The 21,643-nt window shown below is 48.0% G+C and overlaps 1 protein-coding gene across 2 annotated transcripts; it reads right to left on the bottom strand.

Annotated features, from left to right (window-relative positions):
* Positions 1-662: 662 nt before the first annotated feature.
* Positions 663-17,328, bottom strand: DENR (density regulated re-initiation and release factor). 2 transcript variants are annotated; one of them, XM_075898593.2, is made up of 8 exons: positions 17,167-17,328; positions 11,027-11,141; positions 7,541-7,560; positions 6,383-6,467; positions 4,870-4,953; positions 3,364-3,480; positions 1,710-1,849; positions 663-949 (listed from the first exon to the last, which is right to left on the bottom strand). In XM_075898593.2, the coding sequence occupies exons 2-8, from the start codon at positions 11,130-11,132 to the stop codon at positions 905-907; spliced, it is 597 nt and encodes a 198-aa protein (XP_075754708.1). In that variant the 5' UTR covers positions 11,133-11,141; positions 17,167-17,328; the 3' UTR covers positions 663-904. The 2 variants fall into 2 exon arrangements, with proteins under 2 accessions (XP_075754708.1, XP_006135224.1); XM_006135162.5 differs by lacking the exon at positions 17,167-17,328 and adding an exon at positions 11,672-11,800.
* Between the last annotated feature and the right edge of the window lie 4,315 nt (positions 17,329-21,643).

Genomic DNA, 21,643 nt, shown 5'->3' on the forward strand with positions numbered 1-21,643 from the left:
GTCGATGGGATATCCATCAACTATTCAATTAGTCTATAAGGGCACCCCGACCATTGAACTGTAGCAAAAGCCCTGCCAAGCTCTTGCTACAGTTCAAAGGCATAAACCCTGCAGGGAGCACGGGGTCAGCAGGGGACTGGCCCAGTGCTCCCTGTGGCCCGTGTCTTTGAAATGTATAAGAGCCCTGCTGGAGCTCTAGTACATTACAAAAGCAGAAGCCCTGCAGGGAGTGCGCTGGCCCAGAGCTCCCTGCAGCGCCTCACCTTTTGAAATGGACAAGAGCCCCAGTGGGGCTTTAGAAGCCATGTGAGCTGAGACTACTTCAGTCCCCACTCCCGCTGTTTCCTGATGTGCGTCTACCTCCTCTGCCCCCTGCAAAGACAGTGCTGGGGGGAACCAGTTCTTTGTTCTATCAACTCTTTTAACATGAAATGATTAACAGACCTTTGAAAATTAAAGCCAATTTTTAATCTCACTTTTCATTTGCACCAATTGAAATAGCTTCACTAAGTTAGAGGAGTTATACCAGTGTAAGTGCAAACTAATTTCTAACTGGATCATCAGAAAGCAAAGAGGGGTAAATTGAGAACGCATTTTTACTAATCTGGTTTTAAAACTTTAAATTCTGTTACAAAAAAAGCTGTAAAGAGACAATAAATATGTTCAGTGAGGAACAATAACTTTATTTAAATTTCTTTCTTCATGCATACGCATGATAGAACCCCCAGTTGAACTTTGGCAAAAGTCACAACAAAAAAACAAAATCAAGCAGCCTATATAGAATGGTGAAAATGCCATGGGTAAGGACATTCTACAGTTTTACTGCAGAGAATATGCATTTAGAAACCTCACTTTGGCTCTGTCAACTATAACTATGTAATTAAATAAAGGCAGTCTTTTGAAATCACTTCTTCACTTCCCCAAGATCTTCAATGCTGTCATCATCCACCTGTAATAAAAAGATATTTTACATGGGGAAAAGTATGTATTTCTGTAAGGAACCTAGCACAGTAAAGAAATAGTCACTTTCTGAAGAGCTTCTTTTTAAAGCTCCCACCCTGTGATGAATTTTACATGAATGGAACTCTGAGTCCATGTAGAGCCCAATTAAAGTGAACAAGGTCAGCCACAGAAACCATTACATAATGGGCATCAACAAATGGTCAATATACAAGCCAGGACAGAGGCACAGAATCAAATCAATAAAAATGTCTTGTTAGAATTACATCAGTAGAACCAAACTACTTCTGAATCATCTGAATCAGTCCAAGTATTTAAACATTAGCTAATTTTGCAGTGGTAGCAACAGACATTCAGTTGAAAAGGAACTTGCTCAGTTGAGGAAACATTTCACACACAAGAAACAGTGTGGAAGAAATCATGGTGACGTGTATATCTATGTAGCTAGTTGTGGCCTTTATCACTAGAGTATCCAAGCACCTAGCAATTGATAATTATGTAGTTTTTTTAAAATAAGGGGCAATTTGGGTGTCAAGTTCATATGAAGAATTAGGTATTGTTTAGAAGTGAATATATCAAGGTAGACCCCAGCCCTCTTAGTTTGGTATCTTATATTTCTATCTGTGACCAATATGGAAATGAAAAAAATTTTCAGAATCAGATCATGCAAGCATGAGCTACAGCCTCATAATATGACTACTAATTTTATGGATTGTAATGTGATAAAAATAAATCTATTTTATATTTACCTCGGTCCACTTTTCTTGAATTACATCAATAATGTCATCTGTAAAGTCTCCCTGAATTATAATTTCATCTTCTCCTGTTACTGAGGCACCACAGGAGAACTTCTGAGCAAAAAACCTTTGTGCTTCCTTTAGATCAATTTCTGTTTATAGAGAAGAAATATATAGAATGAAGACATAATCAGTTTCATAGTGTCTTTTCTAACTTAAACGCCCAAAATTTAAACCTGGCTTTAATTAGAAAGGTATCAGAAGCAATTCATTTCATCATCATTACAGTTGTGCCAAGTTTAAAGTTAAAGCAGTGTGTAATGTATTTCAGGACCATTTATTCTCTGAATATGGCATAACTCGAGGATATTTTAGTGTTCTTTAATAATTTTTCTCTGAGTGGTCTCTACATGTTCCCACTCTTAGGTGAACCAATGATGCAGAGCTGCAAGGTTGGTTCATCCCAAAAGTGGGAAAGTACACAACCCATCTTAAACAACTGTGGTCAGATGTGAATAACCTTCATTTTTAGTAAATTACTTCAGCCAAAACCAAAGTGCTCCTTTTTTGAAACTTGATATTGCTTTTCTGAAATCTGGATTCCCTCTAACACATATATACAATTCAAATAAATCACACGCAAAAGTTTAACTGCCTTCAGGGAAATTAAGACCTGTTTCACAGACACACATTATGTACTCTGAAAAGATTAAAGCTTGCCTTTTTTAGAAATATATGGGAAGTAAAAGAAAGTTTGGTGTGCATGTTGAGATGTTTTGTATAGTAAAAGATGAGTGAACTGAGATTGCTGTGGCTGATACTCTAGCTTTAACTATCTATTTCATTGATTACAGACTGTATTACTAGGAAATTAATTTATGCATTCTGATTCCAAGAATCTGTGGGGAAATCCATTCACCTAATTTGTTTTCAAAAGCTTAATCAAATATGTATTGACAAATACCAAACTGCTTTTGATCACATGTATGTCACTTTAAAAAAGTAAAAATACACACTACACCAAAGACTGACTTAAAAGCATACTGACATACTGATACTGAAATTGACAAACAGGTATAACCTTCTCTTGCTGTGTCTTTGATTACCTTTAAAAACAAATCAGTGAAAATAAAGGCCTTAAATGAAGATAGTATTTCAAGCAGAAAGAGAAGAAAAAGGTAATATACAACATAATGAAAAAAAAAATTTGAATAAAGGCTATTGACAATATCTTTCATTCTACTAAAAATTTGAAAATGGACCTTGGTTGTGACCAGATAAAGAAAAAAAGATTTGATAGTTCCTTACAACAATGAAAATAATTTATACAGCATCATAAATGTACAGGGCACCAATTTACAGTATTTGACAAACAGACTGTACCCGTATTAGGGCATAGAGGGAATTATTGATAAAGTAAAAAAAGATGTTGCTTGACACTGATTTTTAAGGAGAGGTCTAACAAAGCAGAGACAGGAGCACAAACACAGTAGAGCAGAAGAGTCAAACAAAGAGCAAAAAGAGAAAGTAATTCAACATTTTTTTGCTGAACTTTTTTTCCTGCTAATATGAACCAAGAAAAACATTGAGACTTGAGTTAATCTAAAGCTCAATAGTCAAAAGCCAATGCAGTAAGAATAATGAAGTGTTCACTTGACAAACTCACCAAAAGTTGCAAGACCACACACTCTTGTGACATATTTCTTTTTTGCTCTAGGAATTTTAGCTATCGTAACTTTCTGTGGTACAGTCTTCTTTTTCTGTTTTATCTGACCCCTTCCACCTTTGATACAGGACAAAATTAAATTAGTATGTAACCAGCCATTTCATATACTGCACTTGCACTTCAGAAAATAAGAACCTAAAATGCTAATTTTTTCCAGTCAATTTTGAAAAAGTTGTCATCACCCTTACTGCCATTTGTCAGACACATTCCAGCACACTTAAATTATAATAAACATTACATATCATCTTGCAGTGGTATTGTAGCTTTGTTGATAATATAACACATCACAATTGTCTTAGTTGTGCCATAACGGTACAATATTATGAAAGAAACATTAATACTTGGTCAGCTAAAGTTGTAACATTAATTTTGGTTTCTTATTTATACTTATGACAGTGATGACCAAAGGCCATTAAATCTAGAAGGATTAAAATACAGATGCAGGAAACTGGACTTCAGCAGTCAGTGGCTCTAATACACAAAACTATTTTTACACACCTAGCCAATTAGAGAGCATTATTTTGTGTATTTAAATGCAGCATTTTCAGTAAAACTTCAGTAGTTATAGGCAAGTAACATTCACACTATAATAGTACTTGCACTGGATCTAGTCAACCCTGCAGTCTAAGGGTACATCTACACAGCAGCGCTAAAGCCAAAATAAGCTATGCAACTTAAGCTATGCAATTTGACATAGCTCAAGTTAAAATAGCTTATTTTGGCTTTTGGCACTGTTTACACTGCAGGAAGTCTGAGAAAGCGCACTCTTCCGCCGACTTTCTTTACACCTCATAAAATGATGGTTACAGGAGTCGGAGTAAGCAGTCCTCCAGCTCACCATTATTTTGACATTATGTCAAAATAACTGCTTGTATTGTAGACATAGACTGTTATTGCAGAATAATGTCAGTTATTCTGAAATAACACTGCTAGGTAGACATACCCTAACGTACAACTGCAAATTTTCCTGTTTTTTCAACTTTACTGAGTCATTTTTCTTACACAGAAACATGAAGCTTTTAGAACAAGTTATTTAGGCCAGTCTCTCATATCTTTGTATGGAACCCAATACAAGGGAGCCCCATAGGTGTTTGGGCCCTTTGGATGACAGCACTGACCTGAATGACCAGGAAATAAAACTTGCATCTTTTATACGCACTTAGCTTTGTTACCACCTTGACTGTTTTTGCCAAGCTGCTTAACGTAATCAGCACCATTTACCAATATGCAGGAATATTTAGGGACAGGATTTGGTTTGTGCATCATTATCTCATCAGCTAATACGTGCGCTTTATAAAATAACCCAAAAAGTTAAGATGTACTACACTGTTTCAACAGAATGAAAAAAGCATCCCAAAGTAGACAAATATTTCACAAACTGTATGTATAAGACAGGTTCTACGTTTATGGGCTGGATTAATACTACAATCAACTATAAGACCTTGCCTCTCTTTTGCTTTTTCTTCTCCTCCTCTTCTCCTGCTGTTCCTTGACCTTCTCCAAGCCCAGCTTCCTGCTTTGGTGAATTTTCTTATTTTATATATATATATAAAAAAAAGGTTAATAAGCAGCATTCTTACACGTCTGACATATTGCATCTGTAAGAGGATTCTCAGGCTTAGTAAGATGTTATTTTAGTGCCTATTCTATCAATGCAGTATCCCATCTGCAGACATTTGTTAAATGGATAGCATTATATCACCACATTTTCACAAATAAAAAATCAAACATTAAGAAGCCTTAGCATCAGGCTACATTCACTATTCCAAAATAGTCTCTTCATATAATGGTTTATTAGAAAGAGATAAGATTGTACCCCTTTCCACTAAGGGCGTAATAGTGTAGTCAATTAACTGATTAACCGATAAGCAAAGCTCATTGGTTAATGCTAAAGACTACATGCATTTCCTCCCTTCCCCCTCAGTAAATTTTTTAGCAGGCTGGCCAGCAGCCTGGCTCAGTCCTGGCTGCTGGTGGGTCCAGGACCTACCCCTGCTACAGCTCTGCATTTAAAAGTGTATTAGGAGCCAGGCAGGCAGCTCTGCTCAGTCCTGACTCGCACTGGGTCCGGGAGTTCAGACCTCCCCTGGATGGGGACTGCTGCCACCCTGCACTGCTGCCTCTGTATCAAAAATAGCAGTGTGGGGTGACAGGCAGCTGATCCACCAGGGGAGCTGGTTTTTAAACGGGCTTCCCTCATGAACCAGCTCCCACCTCGCACACCACACTGCTGCCTCTGATGCAGAGTGGTAGGGAGCTCCTTGGAAGTGGGGCCTAAGCACACTGGCTGCTGGCCACGACCCCAGGCACTATAGAATAGTTGAGTAGCTGATAAGAATTCATGAGGTTAATCACCTATTCAATTAACCGATATTTAACATCCCTAGTTTCCACCCAAAACATGTGTTTTCACCAATAATACTTCCTGTTTAGAATCCCAATAAATAGAGTTTATTACTTTTCCACCTAATGGTGGTTTAGCTTTAAACTCATTCACCAGTCAAATAGCAATAGCAATTCTGGATGTAATTAACTGAACAGATGACTGGGTGCAATAGGAAATTTCTGTGTAGCTGTAAATGTCAAGTTAGACATTATTTGACAGACTATAGCATATTCTCACATACTGTCAAGCTACTATTTTACAGTGTGTAAACATGTACAAGACCTTCACAGAAGCCCTATCCATAAGACACCATGATATCTTCCATACACAACAATCTAAATTTTAAATGTGATGTGACCAGAGAAAAGAGACAATAAGGTAGCAAAGAAGGTCAAAAGTTAGTACAATGCAATTACGTGGATCAGAGAATGGACAGATGTAGAATGTTCAATTTCACCAATGTACCACCACAGCATATAATTCTTGCAGGATGTAGAGTTTGGTTTTGTTTACAATCCTGACATTAGATCACAAGCCCTGATCCAATGGAAAAATAGGAAAAGAGATTCTTACCTACAGTAAGTTTTGCAAATTCATTTGGAAAATTCTTCTCTAACCATTGTCTGCATTTAGCCACATCAGGCATGTATTCACAGTACTGGGGGAAAGACCACATATAAATTATATGAGATATGAGAAATTACAAAATATACCACTAATAAATAGCAAGAGTCTGATTAACAGACAAATTAGCAGCAAGGTAAAATGAAATCTATTTCTTCACTTTGCCTGAGAACATGTACTTCAGTTGATTTCATTTGTTAACTGGCAGTAAAGTTTTAGGTCTGGATTGTGGAGTGAAAAAGAGCTGCTGTGCAATCAGAACTTATAGGGTATGTCTACACTAGCCCCCTAGTTCGAACTAGGGAGGCTAATGAGGGCGACCGAAATTGCAAATGAAGCGTGGGATTTAAATATCCCACACTTCGCCCAGGAACATGCTAATGAAGCGTGGGATATTTAAATCCTGCGCTTCATTTGCAATTTCAGAGTCCCTCATTAGCCTCCCTAGTTCAAACTAGGGGGCTAGTGTAGACATACCCATAGAGAAGTTAGGATAACGCGCAGTGAAAAAAAGCTGAAGTAACAGGATCAGCCTATATTGGGGAAGTCTAGGTTGGATAATAGGAAAAACTATTTCACTAGGAAAGTGGTGAAGTACTGGAATGGGTTACCCAGGGAGGTGGTGGAATCTCCCTAGAGATTTTTAAGTCTCGGCTTGACAAAGCCCTGGCCAGGATGATGTAGTTCAGGTCGGTCCTGCTTTCTGCAGGGCGCTAGACTCTATGACATCCTGAAGTCTCTTCCAGTCCTAGGAGTCTATGATTCTATTATTCTATAATTCTATGCTCTGAACCATTTAACAGGAGACATTATTAATTCCTCATACCAATAGGGGCGAGGCAGGGCAATTTTTGAAGGTGGTCTGTTTGCTTCCCAAGTGGCTTGGAGAAAAGTCTTTTTGTATAACTCAATGGTGTCTCCTATATCAATATTAGCTGATTCCAAGTGAACTCTGCATATTCTTCAGTCAAATATTAGCTGTATCACAAAACTTTAAAGGCTGATGCATAGCAGGCATAGAAGGGCAGCAAGAACCCCCATAGTTTGTACATGGGGGGGATCAGATTCAGGGAAGGGAAAAAAAATCCAAACACGAAATTAACTTACCTCTGTTGGCAATGAACAGACTGGGAAAAGAAAAGAAGGAGATTATTAAGAAATTTAACTCCCCTATTAATATTTCATATCAAGAACCATCCTTTTGTCATTTGAATTTTGGGTGACTTTTTATGCCATTATTTTGACATTATTGCTCTGCTAGCAACTCAGCACTCAGCCTGGAGTTCTGAAAAGGTACCAAAAAACTCTCTACTACATTTTTATGAATTGCTATCTACTAAATAAAATTCTAAGAACAAGGAAAAGTATACCCCATCTCATCAACTTTAAATTATTCTATTGCTTTCCACTATATTATAGGTTTAATAAAGAGAAATGCAAAGTGCTCCACTTAGGAAGGATCAATCAGTTCCATACATACAAGATGGGAAGCGACTGTCTAGGAAGGAGCATGGCGGAAAGGGATCTAGGGGTCATAGTGGACCACAAGTTGAATATGAGTCAACAGTGTGATGCTGTTGCAAAAAAAGCAAATATGATTGTAGGTTGTATCAACAGGTGTATTGTAAGCAAAACTCGTGAAGTCATTCTGCCGCTCTACTCTGCACTAGTTAGGCCTCAGCTGGAGTACTGTGTCCAGTTCTGGGCGCCACATTTCAAGAAACATGTGGAGAAATTGGAAAGGGTACAGAGAAGAGCGACAAGAATGATTAAAGGTTTAGAGAACATGACCTATGAAGCCAGGCTTCATGAACTGGGCTTGTTTAGTTTGGAAAAAAGAAGATTAAGGGGGGACATGATAGCGGTTTTCAAATATCTAAAAGGGTGTCACAAGGAGGAAGGAGAAAATGTGTTCCTCTTGGTTACTGAGGACAGGACAAGGAGTAATGGGCTTAAAGTGCAGCAGGGGAGGTTTAGATTGGACATTAGGAAAAAATTCCTAACTGTCAGGGTGGTCAAATATTGGAATAAATTGCCAAGGGAGGTGATGGAATCTCCCTCTCTGGAGATATATAAGAACAGGTTAGATAGACATCTGTCAGGGATGGTGTAGACGGAGCTTGGTCCTGCCCTGAGGGTGGGGGGCTGGACTCAATGACTTCTTGAGGTCCCTTCCAGTCCTATTATTCTATGATTCTATGATAGTCGTTACCTTTCTCTACTACTGGAATATGCTGCCTACCTATTACTAGCTACCCTAAATAGTACTGGGCATGTATGAATAACAAAATGAAGATGCCACTGTGAACCTGCACCTCTGAGCAAACTAGGAAGGGATTCAGTGAGGTACACCCGCTTCACCCCCTTGCTGTCTCTATCAGAAGCAGCAAAGGGAGGGGTGATGCATATAGTTTATGGGATTAACCGAAAAACCCAGGCTTATTGGTTAATTGTGTAGTCATCTATATGTTGACATCTCTAGGGCCTATATCCTATACTATACAAATGTAATGGGGGAGACGAGTATTTTGTGGGTCCTGACCAAAAAGTGTGTCACAAGATTATTTTAGTGTGATCATGGTATTGCGACTCTTACTTTTGCTCAGCCTTCAGAGCTGGGCTTCTGGAGAGGTGTGGATGCTGGCTGGATGCCCAGCCCTGAAGGTAGCACCCTGGCAGCATCAGCAAGGTGGCAATACTGTTCCATGGCACCCTTACTTCAGCATTGCTGCCTTCAGCGCTAAGCAGCCATAGAGTGGTGGCTGCTAACCAAGACCCATCACTGAGAGCAACAATGCAGAAATAAAGGGGCCAATATCATAATATGACATACTTATTTCTGCACTGCTGCTAGCAGTTGCCACTCTGTGGTCATGCAGCTCTCACGGAAGCATCCCTTCCAGCAACAGCACAGAAGTAAGGGTAGCAGTACTACAAACCTCCCTACAATAACTTTGTGACCGCCCACAACTCCTTTTTGGGTCACAACCTCCTACAATTACTACACTGTGAAAATTCAGATTTAAATAGCTGAAATCATGACATTTAATTTTTTTCATAGCCTATGACCATGACACTGACCAAAACTGTCTATGAATTAGGTAGGAAGGAGAGCCCTAGTCATTTTTTCCACACAGTATGCCTTAGAATTAAAGTTCAGCATGAGAGTAATCTCTATAGTCAGGGAGAACAAAAAGCAGAGAATGCCCAGAGCTTTCGGACAAAATAAGCAAACATCATTTCTTGAGGCAGACAATATTTGGTTGTATCAACAGGTGTGTTGTAAGCAAAACTCGTGAAGTCATTCTGCCGCTCTACTCTGCACTAGTTAGGCCTCAGCTGGAGTACTGTGTCCAGTTCTGGGCGCCACATTTCAAGAAACATGTGGAGAAATTGGAAAGGGTACAGAGAAGAGCGACAAGAATGATTAAAGGTTTAGAGAACATGACCTATGAAGCCAGGCTTCATGAACTGGGCTTGTTTAGTTTGGAAAAAAGAAGATTAAGGGGGGACATGATAGCGGTTTTCAAATATCTAAAAGGGTGTCACAAGGAGGAAGGAGAAAATGTGTTCCTCTTGGTTTCTGAGGACAGGACAAGGAGTAATGGGCTTAAAGTGCAGCAGGGGAGGTTTAGATTGGACATTAGGAAAAAATTCCTAACTGTCAGGGTGGTCAAATATTGGAATAAATTGCCAAGGGAGGTGGTGGAATCTCCCTCTCTGAAGATATTTAAGAACAGGTTAGATAGACATCTGTCAGGGATGGTGTAGGTGGAGCTTGGTCCTGCCTTGAGGGCGGGGGGCTGGACTCGATGACCTCTCGAGGTCCCTTCCAGTCCTATGATTCTATGAATTATTGGATCATCTAGTTAATTTTGCTAATGCAGAGAGAAGCCAATATCCAAAGAGAGGAGCAGAGCCTCATAATACATTTAGACAACTGGACAGTACTTCATTAGGGTTTTCTGCAAAACCCTATGATCAGATTATAGTCTGAAGCATCAGGTTTAATAACACTGATAGATATACTGAATAACTCAAAATTATTTAGTCCCTTTTTAAATCTAGCCATAATATTTGACTCTGACCTGAAGCAACAGTGGATAAAAAAGGCACACCCAACCGAAGAGAGAATCTCCTTTTTTTAGTTCTAATAGTATTACAGTAACATCTAGAGGCCCCCAATCAAGATCAGAACGGCTTTGTTATTGGCACTTTAGTCTATACAGAAAGGGCCTTAGCCCAGAAATGTTTACAGTCTCAAGTGTGACACCCATTAATTTAGAGAGAAACTCATTCTTCTTGAACAGGAAGTCTCAACTGGCATGTGGAGGATTATGAAGTCCTGTCTCAACATACATACCATGTGATAGTACTTTGAATATCAATGCTAGATTAAGAGTAAAAACAGATATCCACAGCATGAAGCACTGCACAAAGACGACTACACAGGGCAAAAAAGCAGATCCCTCCCCCAGTTCTGCATGCAGAGACATATGTGGCTAGAAGCAGATCTCTCTATCACTTGCATTGAGCTATTATCATTCATATAGCACCAGCAGCATCAAATGTAAGTGCCTCCTCAGCACTTGCCTCCACAGTAGAGGACCCGGAGGGGATAGTCTGCATCTGACCTGGCGTTGCTCCTTAGGTCTCCTTTGCAGTCAGGGACTGTGGACTCAGCTGTATCCATTGCCATCTCACAAGTCTGCAGGCCACAAGAGGAAAGAATTTGGACAGGTTGAATCTCACTGATCCGGCACTCTCAGGACCTGACTGGTCCCAAACAAGGGGATTTGCCAGACCAGGGAAGGTCCCTCCCCTTGTGGCCATGCTGCCACCACACTAGGGTTCCAGGCTGCCCCTGCTGCTGCTTTAACATCTCCCCACCCCGCCCCGGGGCTCTCCCTGACCCTGCTGCTGCTGGGTGTAGAGCACCACAGCCAGAGCTGCACAGCCAGGGCAGAGCTCTGTAGCCATCTGGCTCTGGGTCTAGAGCTCTGTGACCAGGATAGAGGGACGGGGATGGAGCTCCGCACCTGGGGCCAGAGTTCCCTGGCTGCCACTGGGACAGGAGTTCCCTGGCCACAGGAGCTAGAACACAGCTGGAGCTACAAGTCCGGGGCCAGGGGCAAAGCTCCCTGGCTGTCGTTGGGGTCAGAGCTCCCTGGTTTCTTGGGCCGGGGAGCTCCACTGGGGCTAGAACTCCCCACTATGCCATCTGTCCATCACCCCTACCTCCCACTCTGGGCTTCCAGCTGAGTTGCTAGTTCCCCTTACAGCAATCCTTCCCTGCCACCAGAGCTCTCTCTTCCTGGACTCTGTGATTCAGGAACATCCATGGTCCTTGCTGGACCCCGGATGTTGCCAGACCAGGGAGTCTGGGTTAAGGGAGGTACAACCTGCAGCAATACAGGAGGACAAAGTGTAAGACTATGTCTACACTGGCTATTAAATGACAAAACTTTGTCTTTCAGTGGTGTTCAAATGATACGCATCTCCTAAGACAAACACTTGAAGGATTACAAGTGCCAGTGTGAACAGTGCTTTGCTGTCAAATGCCACTTATTGGGGTTAAAGTATTTTGTCAGCAGAAGAACCAACAGTGACTCCGCTTCACAACTTTTAGCAACATGTCATACTGCTAAAAGCTGCACAGTGTAGACAAAGCCTAAGACATCTGCATTATGTGCCCATTTTAAAGGGCTGCAGAGGCTGAGATTAAAGCTGACATAGCTACAAGGAGGAGGACAACAGGATGGGGGCAATTGGAAAGAGCAGAGAGAACTAGGGAAGAAGGGATAAGAAACAGGCAAATATGTGGAGACAGTATCATGAGTTGTGGGTGCACAGAGGATAAGATATAAGGAGGGGCATTGATACACAGCACAAAGGAAGGGTGTGGAAGTGAAACATGCAGACTGAAGCAATGGGTGACATGAGATGTGCTACAACAATCCATATGAACGGAGGGCATATTGAGGAGCTGTAGACACAGCAAAGTTATACATTAGCAGGATTGGGACAAATGTCTGGGGTGCTTGCAAGAAACATGACATGTCCAGGAATTGGTGGCATATGGGCTATGGAGAGGACAGGCGATAGTTTTTAAATGGGGGCCAATTCATAAATTTCTGAAGTGGTCCCGGGCCACCCCAGAAGGGGCGGGACTTTGGGCAAAAGAGGCAGGGCTAGGGCACATCTCATGCTTCCCCACCCACAGACCCTGATTGGCCTCGGAGTAGGGGAGTGCCCAAAGTCTCCTCCTGCTATGGTGCCTAGAGAGAATCGTCAGCTGTTTTAAAACAGCTGGCAGTTCCCTCTAGGTGCTGCAGTGGGAGGAGATTTCACATGCTCCTTCTGCCCCCAGCAAATGTGGGTACAGGGAGCATACAAAATCCTTTGCCCCTACCCCCACCCTTCTAGAGAACCGCCAGCTGTCTTAAAACAGCCTGTGGTTCCCTCTGATGGTTCGCATCCCGGGTGGCGGAAGAGATTTCCCACGGATCCCCTGCGCCCAGAGCTTAATTAGCCTGGGGATAGGGGAGCAGCAGAGGACCACATCCAGCCTCTTGAGGCTGCTTTCCTACCCCTTTGCTGGGGGAATGTTGGGCCTGGAGGAACTGGCAGAAATAAGGATATCTATCAGATTGGGACATGCGAGAGAAGGTGGAGCAGACATAAGGTGACCAAATGTCCTGATATTATAGGTCAGGGCTACTCAACACACGACCCGTGGGCCGCATGCAGCCCGTCTGTTTGCGGCCCACATTGTGGTTTTGAGTTTACGTGGAGCTCAATATGCAGCCCACAGGTGGGAACCAAAACAAAAAAGTAGTCAATATAATGGTCTTCTATTGATATGTGTTTTAGTAGTTACATTCCTGGACTGTCCTTGCTCATTAAAAGTGCTGTCATATGGATGGAAATTGGGTAAATATTGCATTTTAATAATATCAGCAGAACTGACTAAAATGGAACCTGTGTGTTGTGTAGTCTTGCTTAATCTTTGTGTTCATGCAGTCAATGTGAAAGAAGCTATTTGCATATGTGTGTGTATATATTTGCATGTATATGCAACCACACTTAAGTTGCAGCCCTTGGCATGTCCTCTGAGTATCATTGGGGCCACCGGAGCTTCCCAAGTTGAATAGCCCTATTACAGGGGCTTTGTCTCACATAGGCACCTATTAGCCTCTGACCCAGTCCCAGTTTCTCACACTTGCTATCTGATCTCCCTATCTAGAGAAGGTGAGCCTTGCCTGAGGGAATCAAACCAACTGGGGGCATGTGAAGGGGGCAGTGCAACAACAGCTGGGGGGCGGATGTGTGAAGGAGGTGCTGGATGGGGCTGGAAGGAGTGTGTGTGAGAGAAGGGGTAGTGTCAGAGGAGGTGGGAGGCGTGTGTGTGAAGGGGGTAGGGCCAGAGCAAGTGGGGCTGTGAGAGGGGATTCAGAGGGGACCGGAAGGAGGGCAGTTGTGAAGGGAGCAATGCCAGAGGAGGGGGATGGGTGTCTGGGGGCGGTCAGAGGGGATTGGAAAGAGGGGGCTGGAAGGAGGAGGGTGAGAAGGGGGAAGTGCCAGAGGAGGTGGGGACGGGTGTATGAAGGGGTACTGGAGGAGATTAGAAGGAGGGTGGAGTGAAGGGGGCAGTGCCAGAGGAGGTGGGGAGAGATGGGTGAGGAGGGCTGGAAGGAGGGGTGTGCAAAACTGGCAGTGCCAGAGGAGGGAGGGCAGATGTCTGAGCGGGGTCAGAGCGGATCGGAAGGAGGGGTATGTGAAGTGGGCAGGGCCAAAGGACAGAGGGGTTGGAAGGGAAGGGAATGGAAGGAGGGAGGTGAAGGGGGCAGTGCCAGAGGAGGTGGGGCAGGTGAAAAGGGTCGGAGGGGCTTGGAAGGAGGGGGGCTTGAAGGCGGCAGTACCAGAGATGGGGGGGCAAGTGAAAGGGGCTGGAGGGGATTGGAAAGAGGAGTGTGTGAAGGCGGCAGTACCAGAGATGGGGGGGCAAGTGAAAGGGGCTGGAGGGGATTGGAAAGAGGAGTGTGTGAAGGGGGCAGTGCCAGAGAAGAAGGGATATGTGAAGGGAGGGTCTGAGAGGAATGGGGATGCAAAGAGGGCAGGACCAGAGGTAGGGGCAGGTTGCTGAGAGGCACTGGGTGGGTCTGGAAGGAGGGGTGTGCAAAGGGGGCAGTGCTAGAGGAGGAGGAGCAAATATGTGAAGGATATGGGGGGCAGACGTCAGGGGGGGCAGAACAGGTTGGAAGGAAGGGGCTGTGAAGGGGGCAGAGGCGGAAGGATGGAATGAGTCGGAGGGGACTGGAAGGAGTCGGAGGGTGCAGGGCCAGAGGAGGTGGGTTGGGTGAGGAGGCGTCAGAGGGATTGGAAGGAGGGGAAGTAAAGGAGGCAGGTCTGGAGGTGGGGGTGGATAGCTGCGGTGGGTTTGAGGGGATTGGAAGGATGGGGGCTGAAGGGGCAGGCCCAGGGCGGAGGGCAGGAGGGGTTAAGGGAGATGGGCGGGGCTGGAAGAAGAAAGGAGGCATTACCAGAGGAGTGGGGGCAGGTAGGTGGGTGAGGGGAAAGGAGGGGATTGGCAGGACTGGGGTGTGCAAAGGGGGCAGTGCCAGAGGAGGTGGGGGCAGATGTCTGAGGGTGGGGGCAAAGGAGATTGGAAGGAGAGGGATGTGAAAGGGGCAGGGCCAGAGGAGGAAGGCTGGAGACAGTGGGAGGGCACTGGGAGGAGGGGAGGTGAAGGGAGCAGTACCAGAGGAGGTGGGGGCAGGTGAGGGGGCTTGGAAGAGACTGAAGGGAGGGAGTTGAAAGGGGCCAGAAGAAGGAGAGTCAGAGGGGATTGGAAGGAGAGGAGGGGAGCTGAAAGTGGCTGGGCAGGGCTGGAAGGAAGAAGGGAGCAGTGCCAGAGATGGGGGGGGACGGAAATGTGAAGGGGGTTGGAGGAAATTGGAAGGAGGGGGGTGAGAGGTTGGGGGGCTGAAAGGGGGCAATGCCAGAGGGGGGGTGAATGGGGAAGTGCCAGAGGAAGGGGAGGGAGTCAGAGGGGGTGAACGGGGCAGGGCCAGAGGAAGGGGCAGCCAGAGGGGGTGAACGGGGCAGGGCCAGAGGAAGAGGGAGCCAGAGGGGGTGAACGGGGCAGGGCCAGAGGAGGGGGGGAGTTGGACGGGGGTGAACGGGGCAGAGCCAGAGGAGGGGGGCTCAGAGGGGGGTGAACGGGGCAGAGCCAGAGGAGGGGGTCGGAGGGGGTGAACAGGGCAGGGCCAGAGGAAGGGGGGGGTCGGAGAGGGGTGAACGGGGCAGGGCCAGAGGAAGGGGGGGGTCGGAGAGGGGTGAACGGGGCAGGGCCAGAGGAAGGGGGGGTCGGAGAGGGGTGAACGGGGCAGGGCCAGAGGAAGGGGGGGTCAGAGGGGGTGAACGGGGCAGGGCCAGAGGAGGAGGGAGGTCGGAGGGGGGGTGAACGGGGCAGGGCCAGAGGAGGGAGGGTGTCGGACAGGGGTGAACGGGGCAGGGCCAGAGGAGGGAGGGTGTCGGACAGGGGTGAACGGGGCAGGGCCAGAGGAGGGAGGGTCAGAGGGGGGTGAACGGGGTAGAGTCAGAGGAGGGGGGAGTCGGACGGGGGTGAACGGGGCAGGGCCAGAGGAGGTGGGGTCAGAGGGGGGTGAACGGGGCAGGGCCAGAGGAGGTGGGGTCAGAGGGGGGTGAACGGGGCAGGGCCGGGGGGGGAGAAGGTCGGAGGGGGGTGAACGGGGCAGGGCCAGAGGGGGGGGGGAGTCGGATGGGGGTGAACGGGGCAGGGCCAGAGGAGGGAGGGTCGGGGGGGGGGGGTGAACGGGGCAGGGCCAGAGGAGGGGAAGTCAGAGGGGGGGAGTGAACGGGGCAGGGCCAGAGGAGGGGGGGGGTCGGAGGGGCGGTGAACGGGGCAGGGCCAGAGGAGAGGCGGGTCGGAGGGGGGGGTGAACGGGGCAGGGCCAGAGGAGGGGGGTCGGAGGGGGTGTGAACGGGGCAGGGCCAGAGGAGGGAGGGGTCGGAGGGGGGGTGAACGGGGCAGGGCCAGAGGAGGGGGGGGTCGGAGGGGGGGTGAACGGGGCAGGGCCAGAGGGGGGGGGGGGGAGTCGGATGGGGGTGAACGGGGCAGGGCCAGAGGGGGGGGGGGGAGTCGGATGGGGGTGAACGGGGCAGGGCCAGAGGAGGGAGGGTCGGGGGGGGGTGAACGGGGCAGGGCCAGAGGAGGGGGGTCGGAGGGGCGGTGAACGGGGCAGGGCCAGAGGAGAGGCGGGTCGGAGGGGGGGGTGAACGGGGCAGGGCCAGAGGAGGGGGGTCGGAGGGGGTGTGAACGGGGCAGGGCCAGAGGAGGGAGGGGTCGGAGGGGGGGTGAACGGGGCAGGGCCAGAGGAGGGGGGGGTCGGAGGGGGGGTGAACGGGGCAGGGCCAGAGGAAGGGGGGGTTAGAGGGGGTGAACGGGGCAGGGCCAGAGGAAGGGGGGGTTAGAGGGGGTGAACGGGGCAGGGCCAGAGGAAGGGGGGGTTAGAGGGGGTGAACGGGGCAGGGCCAGAGGAAGGGGGGGTTAGAGGGGGTGAACGGGGCAGGGCCAGAGGAGGGAGGGGTCGGAGGGGGGGTGAACGGGGCAGGGCCCGGGGGGCTGGCGGGAGGGGCGGTGTGAAGGGCGGGGCCGGCGCGGCGCGGGGTGAGCAAGGTCCCGCGGGGAGCGCGCGCAGGGTCCTTACCCGGCTGTCCCCTCACGCCGCAGTCTCGGGGGCGGCTCCTGCTGCTGCTACCGAGCCCAGCAGCACATGCAGCTCCCCGACTAGCCGCGCGAGAGTGGGCCAGAGCGCTGCCTTATCGCGAGAGCTCGACGGAAGGGACCCGCCAAGCCTCGTTCTGCGTGACGTTTCGAGAGGGTGGAGCCTGGGTTTGGCAGGGGCGAGGTGTGAGTCGCTCTCTATGGGAACGTGCTGAGCTATTAGGGCCACCGTAGGGTGTACTCGGGTGGGGGCGGCGCAAGGAAGCTAAGGTGCAGTCTTCGTTCGGCCACCGGAGGCGAGGCCGCTTTTAACACGGGCGGGAGCCAATGGGGCGTTGCTCTTGCAGCCAAGTCTCTTGGACCCGCACAGAAAGGGGGATCCTGTGCCGCAGGCGGGGGTGAGGACAGCACAGGGGAAGGGCTGAGCTGTTACACCAGCCTGGGCTTAGAGGGGTGCGGCTCCCCATCACCCAGCGTGTAGTAAACAATGCGCGTCTGTCTGGCACGTCTTATCCACAGGTCTCAGCGCATTGCACAAGGCAGGTCAATTAGTGTCTCCCCCATTTTACAGGAAGAGGGACAGGCAGGTGAAGTGACTTTCCCAAGGCTGCTCCCTTACTGACACACACATCCCTTCTAGGGTGTAGATATTAGCTAGCTGTGATACAAAGATGTTTCTCTGAATATACTTACAGGAGAGGCACAGCATGCGGAGAGGGCAGTTAGTTTACTTGGGGTACGTAAACCCACATTGCCAAATCAGTTTCATCTCATCTTGCAATATTTCTTTTTTTAAGACTTTCAGCTCCTAGTTATTTTTTGTCACAATCTAGCACAGAGTGAGGGGGTGAGCTCACAGAAGACCCTGGGGGAGGGGCTTCCAGGAGTGCTGACAGGGCCACTGCCATTTGCTTTCCCACTCTCTGGGCCTCCTCACCACCCTATCCTGCAGGGCCAGCTTCCTGGTCTCCCTCAGCCAAGATACCTTGCGGAGATCAGTGCCCTCCTCTGCCCCCGGGAAGCAGTAAAGATACTGAATCTCTTCTGGTCCAAGGAAAGGCCAGTTTTGGCCCCAGCTTCCTGAGATACCACTCCCCAAATGGGATCAAAACCCACCAGTGAATTACTTGGGTAAGCTCCCTTTAGCAATGAAAGGGGAAATATACACACTGGTTGCCCCTCCCTGCCAGGTAAAAATTATTTTCATTGGGCTTGATAGAAAATAAAGTGTTTTTATTAACAACAAGCAGTAGGATTTAAGTCAGGGCTACTCAGCACATGGCTTGTGGGTCACATGTGGCTCATGGCCCATTTATTTGTGGCCTGTGGTCTGATTTGGGTTTATGTGGCTCAACACGCGGTCTGCAGGTGGGATCCTTTGAACGTGGCCTCTATTGGGAACACACTCCACAATGACGAGGCATCTTCCATGCGGGGTGAGCACTGAAAGACACAAGTGGACAGGCTGGCTGGACCAGATGGGTACAGAGTGTCAGTGTTTCTAGTCCCCAGAGAGGAGGTGTCAGGAGCTGGGGCATTGTGGGAAGTGCTGGCTACTTAGCCTTGTGGGCAGAATCTAAAAAGTGCTGACTGGCTCACACTGGCCATGTTTGGGTCTAGCGCCACAACTTAAATCTTTGTTTTCATGCCAATAAGCGTGAAAGAAGTTATTTGCATATACTTGCATATATATTTACATGTATATGCAACCACACTTAAGCTGTGGCCCACTGCATGTGCTGTGAGTATCATTGTGATGCTCGGGGCTTCCAAAGTTGAGTAGCCCTGATTTAAGTGGTAGTAAGTGAGAACAGGCAGAGCAAAGTAGATTACAAATCAAACGTAACAAAAACTGCTAAGCTAATTCTGACACTAACTAAAATCCTCAGAACAAACTATAAACTCACCCTAAAACTGTCTCATTTCCAGCACAACCTTCCAAACCAGGGCTGTCCCTCACCTTGGAGCCTTTAGTTCACCCTCTTCACATCTGCCCAACCAGCCCAAAGACCCAGACTACTACCTTCCTATTGTTTTTAAAGATTCCCTCCTGGGAATTCACCTGGCCAGTTGGGGTGAACATGTGACTTTCCCAGACCAACCACTGCTAAGACTTAAAGGACAAAAGAAAGTGTTGGTCATCAAGTTGGTCATCAAGACATTGCATCTTTAATGCTATTCATTCACACATTTAAAACCATAAAGCATTCCCTAGTCCATATGTCTAATTTTATACACAAGAATGACACACATACCAAAATAAGATGAACAGATCTAGCAGATTAAGATATGAAGATTGATAGGTTACATGAAGTAATTTGCTCAAAGCACTTTGGAGTTATGTACATTTGTACCCATAAGTCCATTTCATAAAGCATCAGGGGGTCCATCACGTTGAGACTCTCAGCTTGCATCTTTCTAGCTCTCATGTTGCAGAGAAAAGGTACAAAATGTGAGCCAATGGTACCCAAAAGTTTCAGAAGCTAAGCCCTTGTCTACACTACAGAGATCATGTGTGTCCGATATTTTTTTGAAAGCCATCTTTGGCAGCAGAACACAGAGACTCCCAGTCCCCACTCCTGGGTGCCACAGCTAAGCGTTACACCAAGGTGACTCAACTTTGGAAGTCCTGGGAGCCACAATGATACCTACCGCACATGCTGAGGGTAGGGTTACCAGATGGCTTTCAAAATAATATCAGACATACAAGATCTCAGAATGGGGGGAGGGGAGGAACCAGCTGGGAGGGGTTCGGGGGAGCAGGGCTGATCGGGGGCAGGGGGCAACTGGCTGGCGGTAAGCAGGGCTGGGCGGGGAGGTTAGGAGGAGCAGATCTGGTGGTGGGGGGAGGGGGAGAATGGCTGGCAGGAAGCAGGGCTGGCCAGGAAGGGGTCAGGGGGAGCGAGGCTAGCCGGGGGTGATTTTGGGGTGGAGGCTGGCCAGCGGAGAGCTGGGCTAGCCAGGAGGGGGTCGGGAGGAGCAGGGCTGTCCAGGGGAAATTGGGGGAAGGAACCAGCTGGTGGGAAGCAAGGCTGGCCAGGAGAAGGTTGGCGGGGGTGGGGCTGGCCGGGGGAAATAGGGGTATTGGGAGGCGGACCAGCTGGTGGAGAGCGGGGCTGGCTGGGAGGGGGTCGGGAGGAGCAGGGCTGGCTGGGGGAGATTGGGGGAAAGGAACCAGCTGGTGGGAAGCAGGGCTGTCCGGGAGAGGGTCGGAGGGGAGCGGGGCTGACTGCGGCAGTGGGGGGAGACGACTGGCAGGCAGGGAGCAGGACTGGCCGGGTGGGAGAGGAGGGGTCAGAGGGGAAGAACTGGCTGGTGGGGAGAGGGCTGGTTTGGGCACACACAGATCCTGGAGTGCTGCCCATCCCGTGCATGGTCCCGGGCAGGGTGCATGAGTGAGTCCGACCCCAGAGATTCCATCCCGCCTCACCCCCGCCCCCTCCTCCCTACTGTGTAGCTGTGTACTGCCTGGCTGGTAGACACGTTCACGCACTATGCAACTTTGTACTGATACTCAGGATAACAATAAAACTTACTTAATTAGAAAATACTGGACATTTATATGTCGGGTATTTTCTCAATTTGTTTCCCGGACAGAAAGCTCAAATACCGGACTGTCCGGTTCAAAACCAGACACCTGGCAACCCTAGCTGAGGGCTGAAACTTAAATGTGGTTGCATATACATGCAAATATATATACAGTCAGCTTCTTTCACATTTTGGGCATGAATACAAAGATTAAGCAAGACCACATAACACACAGGCCCCATTTAAGTCAGTTGTGCTGATATTAATAAAATGCAATATTTACCCGATTTCCATCCATAGGACAGCACTTTTAGTGAACAATGACAGTCCAGGACAAACTACTAAAACGCATATCACCAAAAAACCATTATATTGACTACTTTTTTTTTTTTTTTGGCTCTCACCTGCAGGCCGCATATTGAGCCCTGCGTAAATCCAAACCACACCACTGGCCGCAAACAAACGGGCTGAGCGCCGCATATGGCCCATGGGCCACATGTTGAGAAGCCCAGCACTATAACATGTACCCTCTCCCTCCACACCTGTTCTTGCACCTCACTCCATTCCAAAGCCTGCAACCCCTCACCCCTTCTTACATCCACTGGCCCAGCCCAGAGGCTGCACCAGCACCCAAACTGCACCCCCCACTCTCCCTCCCTCACCCAAACTGCACCCCCCACTCCTCCTCCCGCACCCAAACTCCATCCTCCCCACTCTCCCTCCCTCACCCAAACTGCACCCCCCACTCCTCCTCCCGCACCCAAACTCCATCCCCCCCACTCTCCCTCCCTCACCCAAACTGCACCCCCCACTCCTCCTCCCGCACCCAAACTCCATCCTCCCCACTCTCCCTCCCTCACCCAAACTGCACCCCCCACTCCTCCTCCCGCACCCAAACTCCATCCCCCCCACTCTCCCTCCCTCACCCAAAC

This window comes from Pelodiscus sinensis, chromosome Z (genome assembly GCF_052426305.1).
Source record: "Pelodiscus sinensis isolate ZL-2025 chromosome Z, ASM5242630v1, whole genome shotgun sequence".
NCBI lineage: Eukaryota > Metazoa > Chordata > Testudines > Trionychidae > Pelodiscus > Pelodiscus sinensis.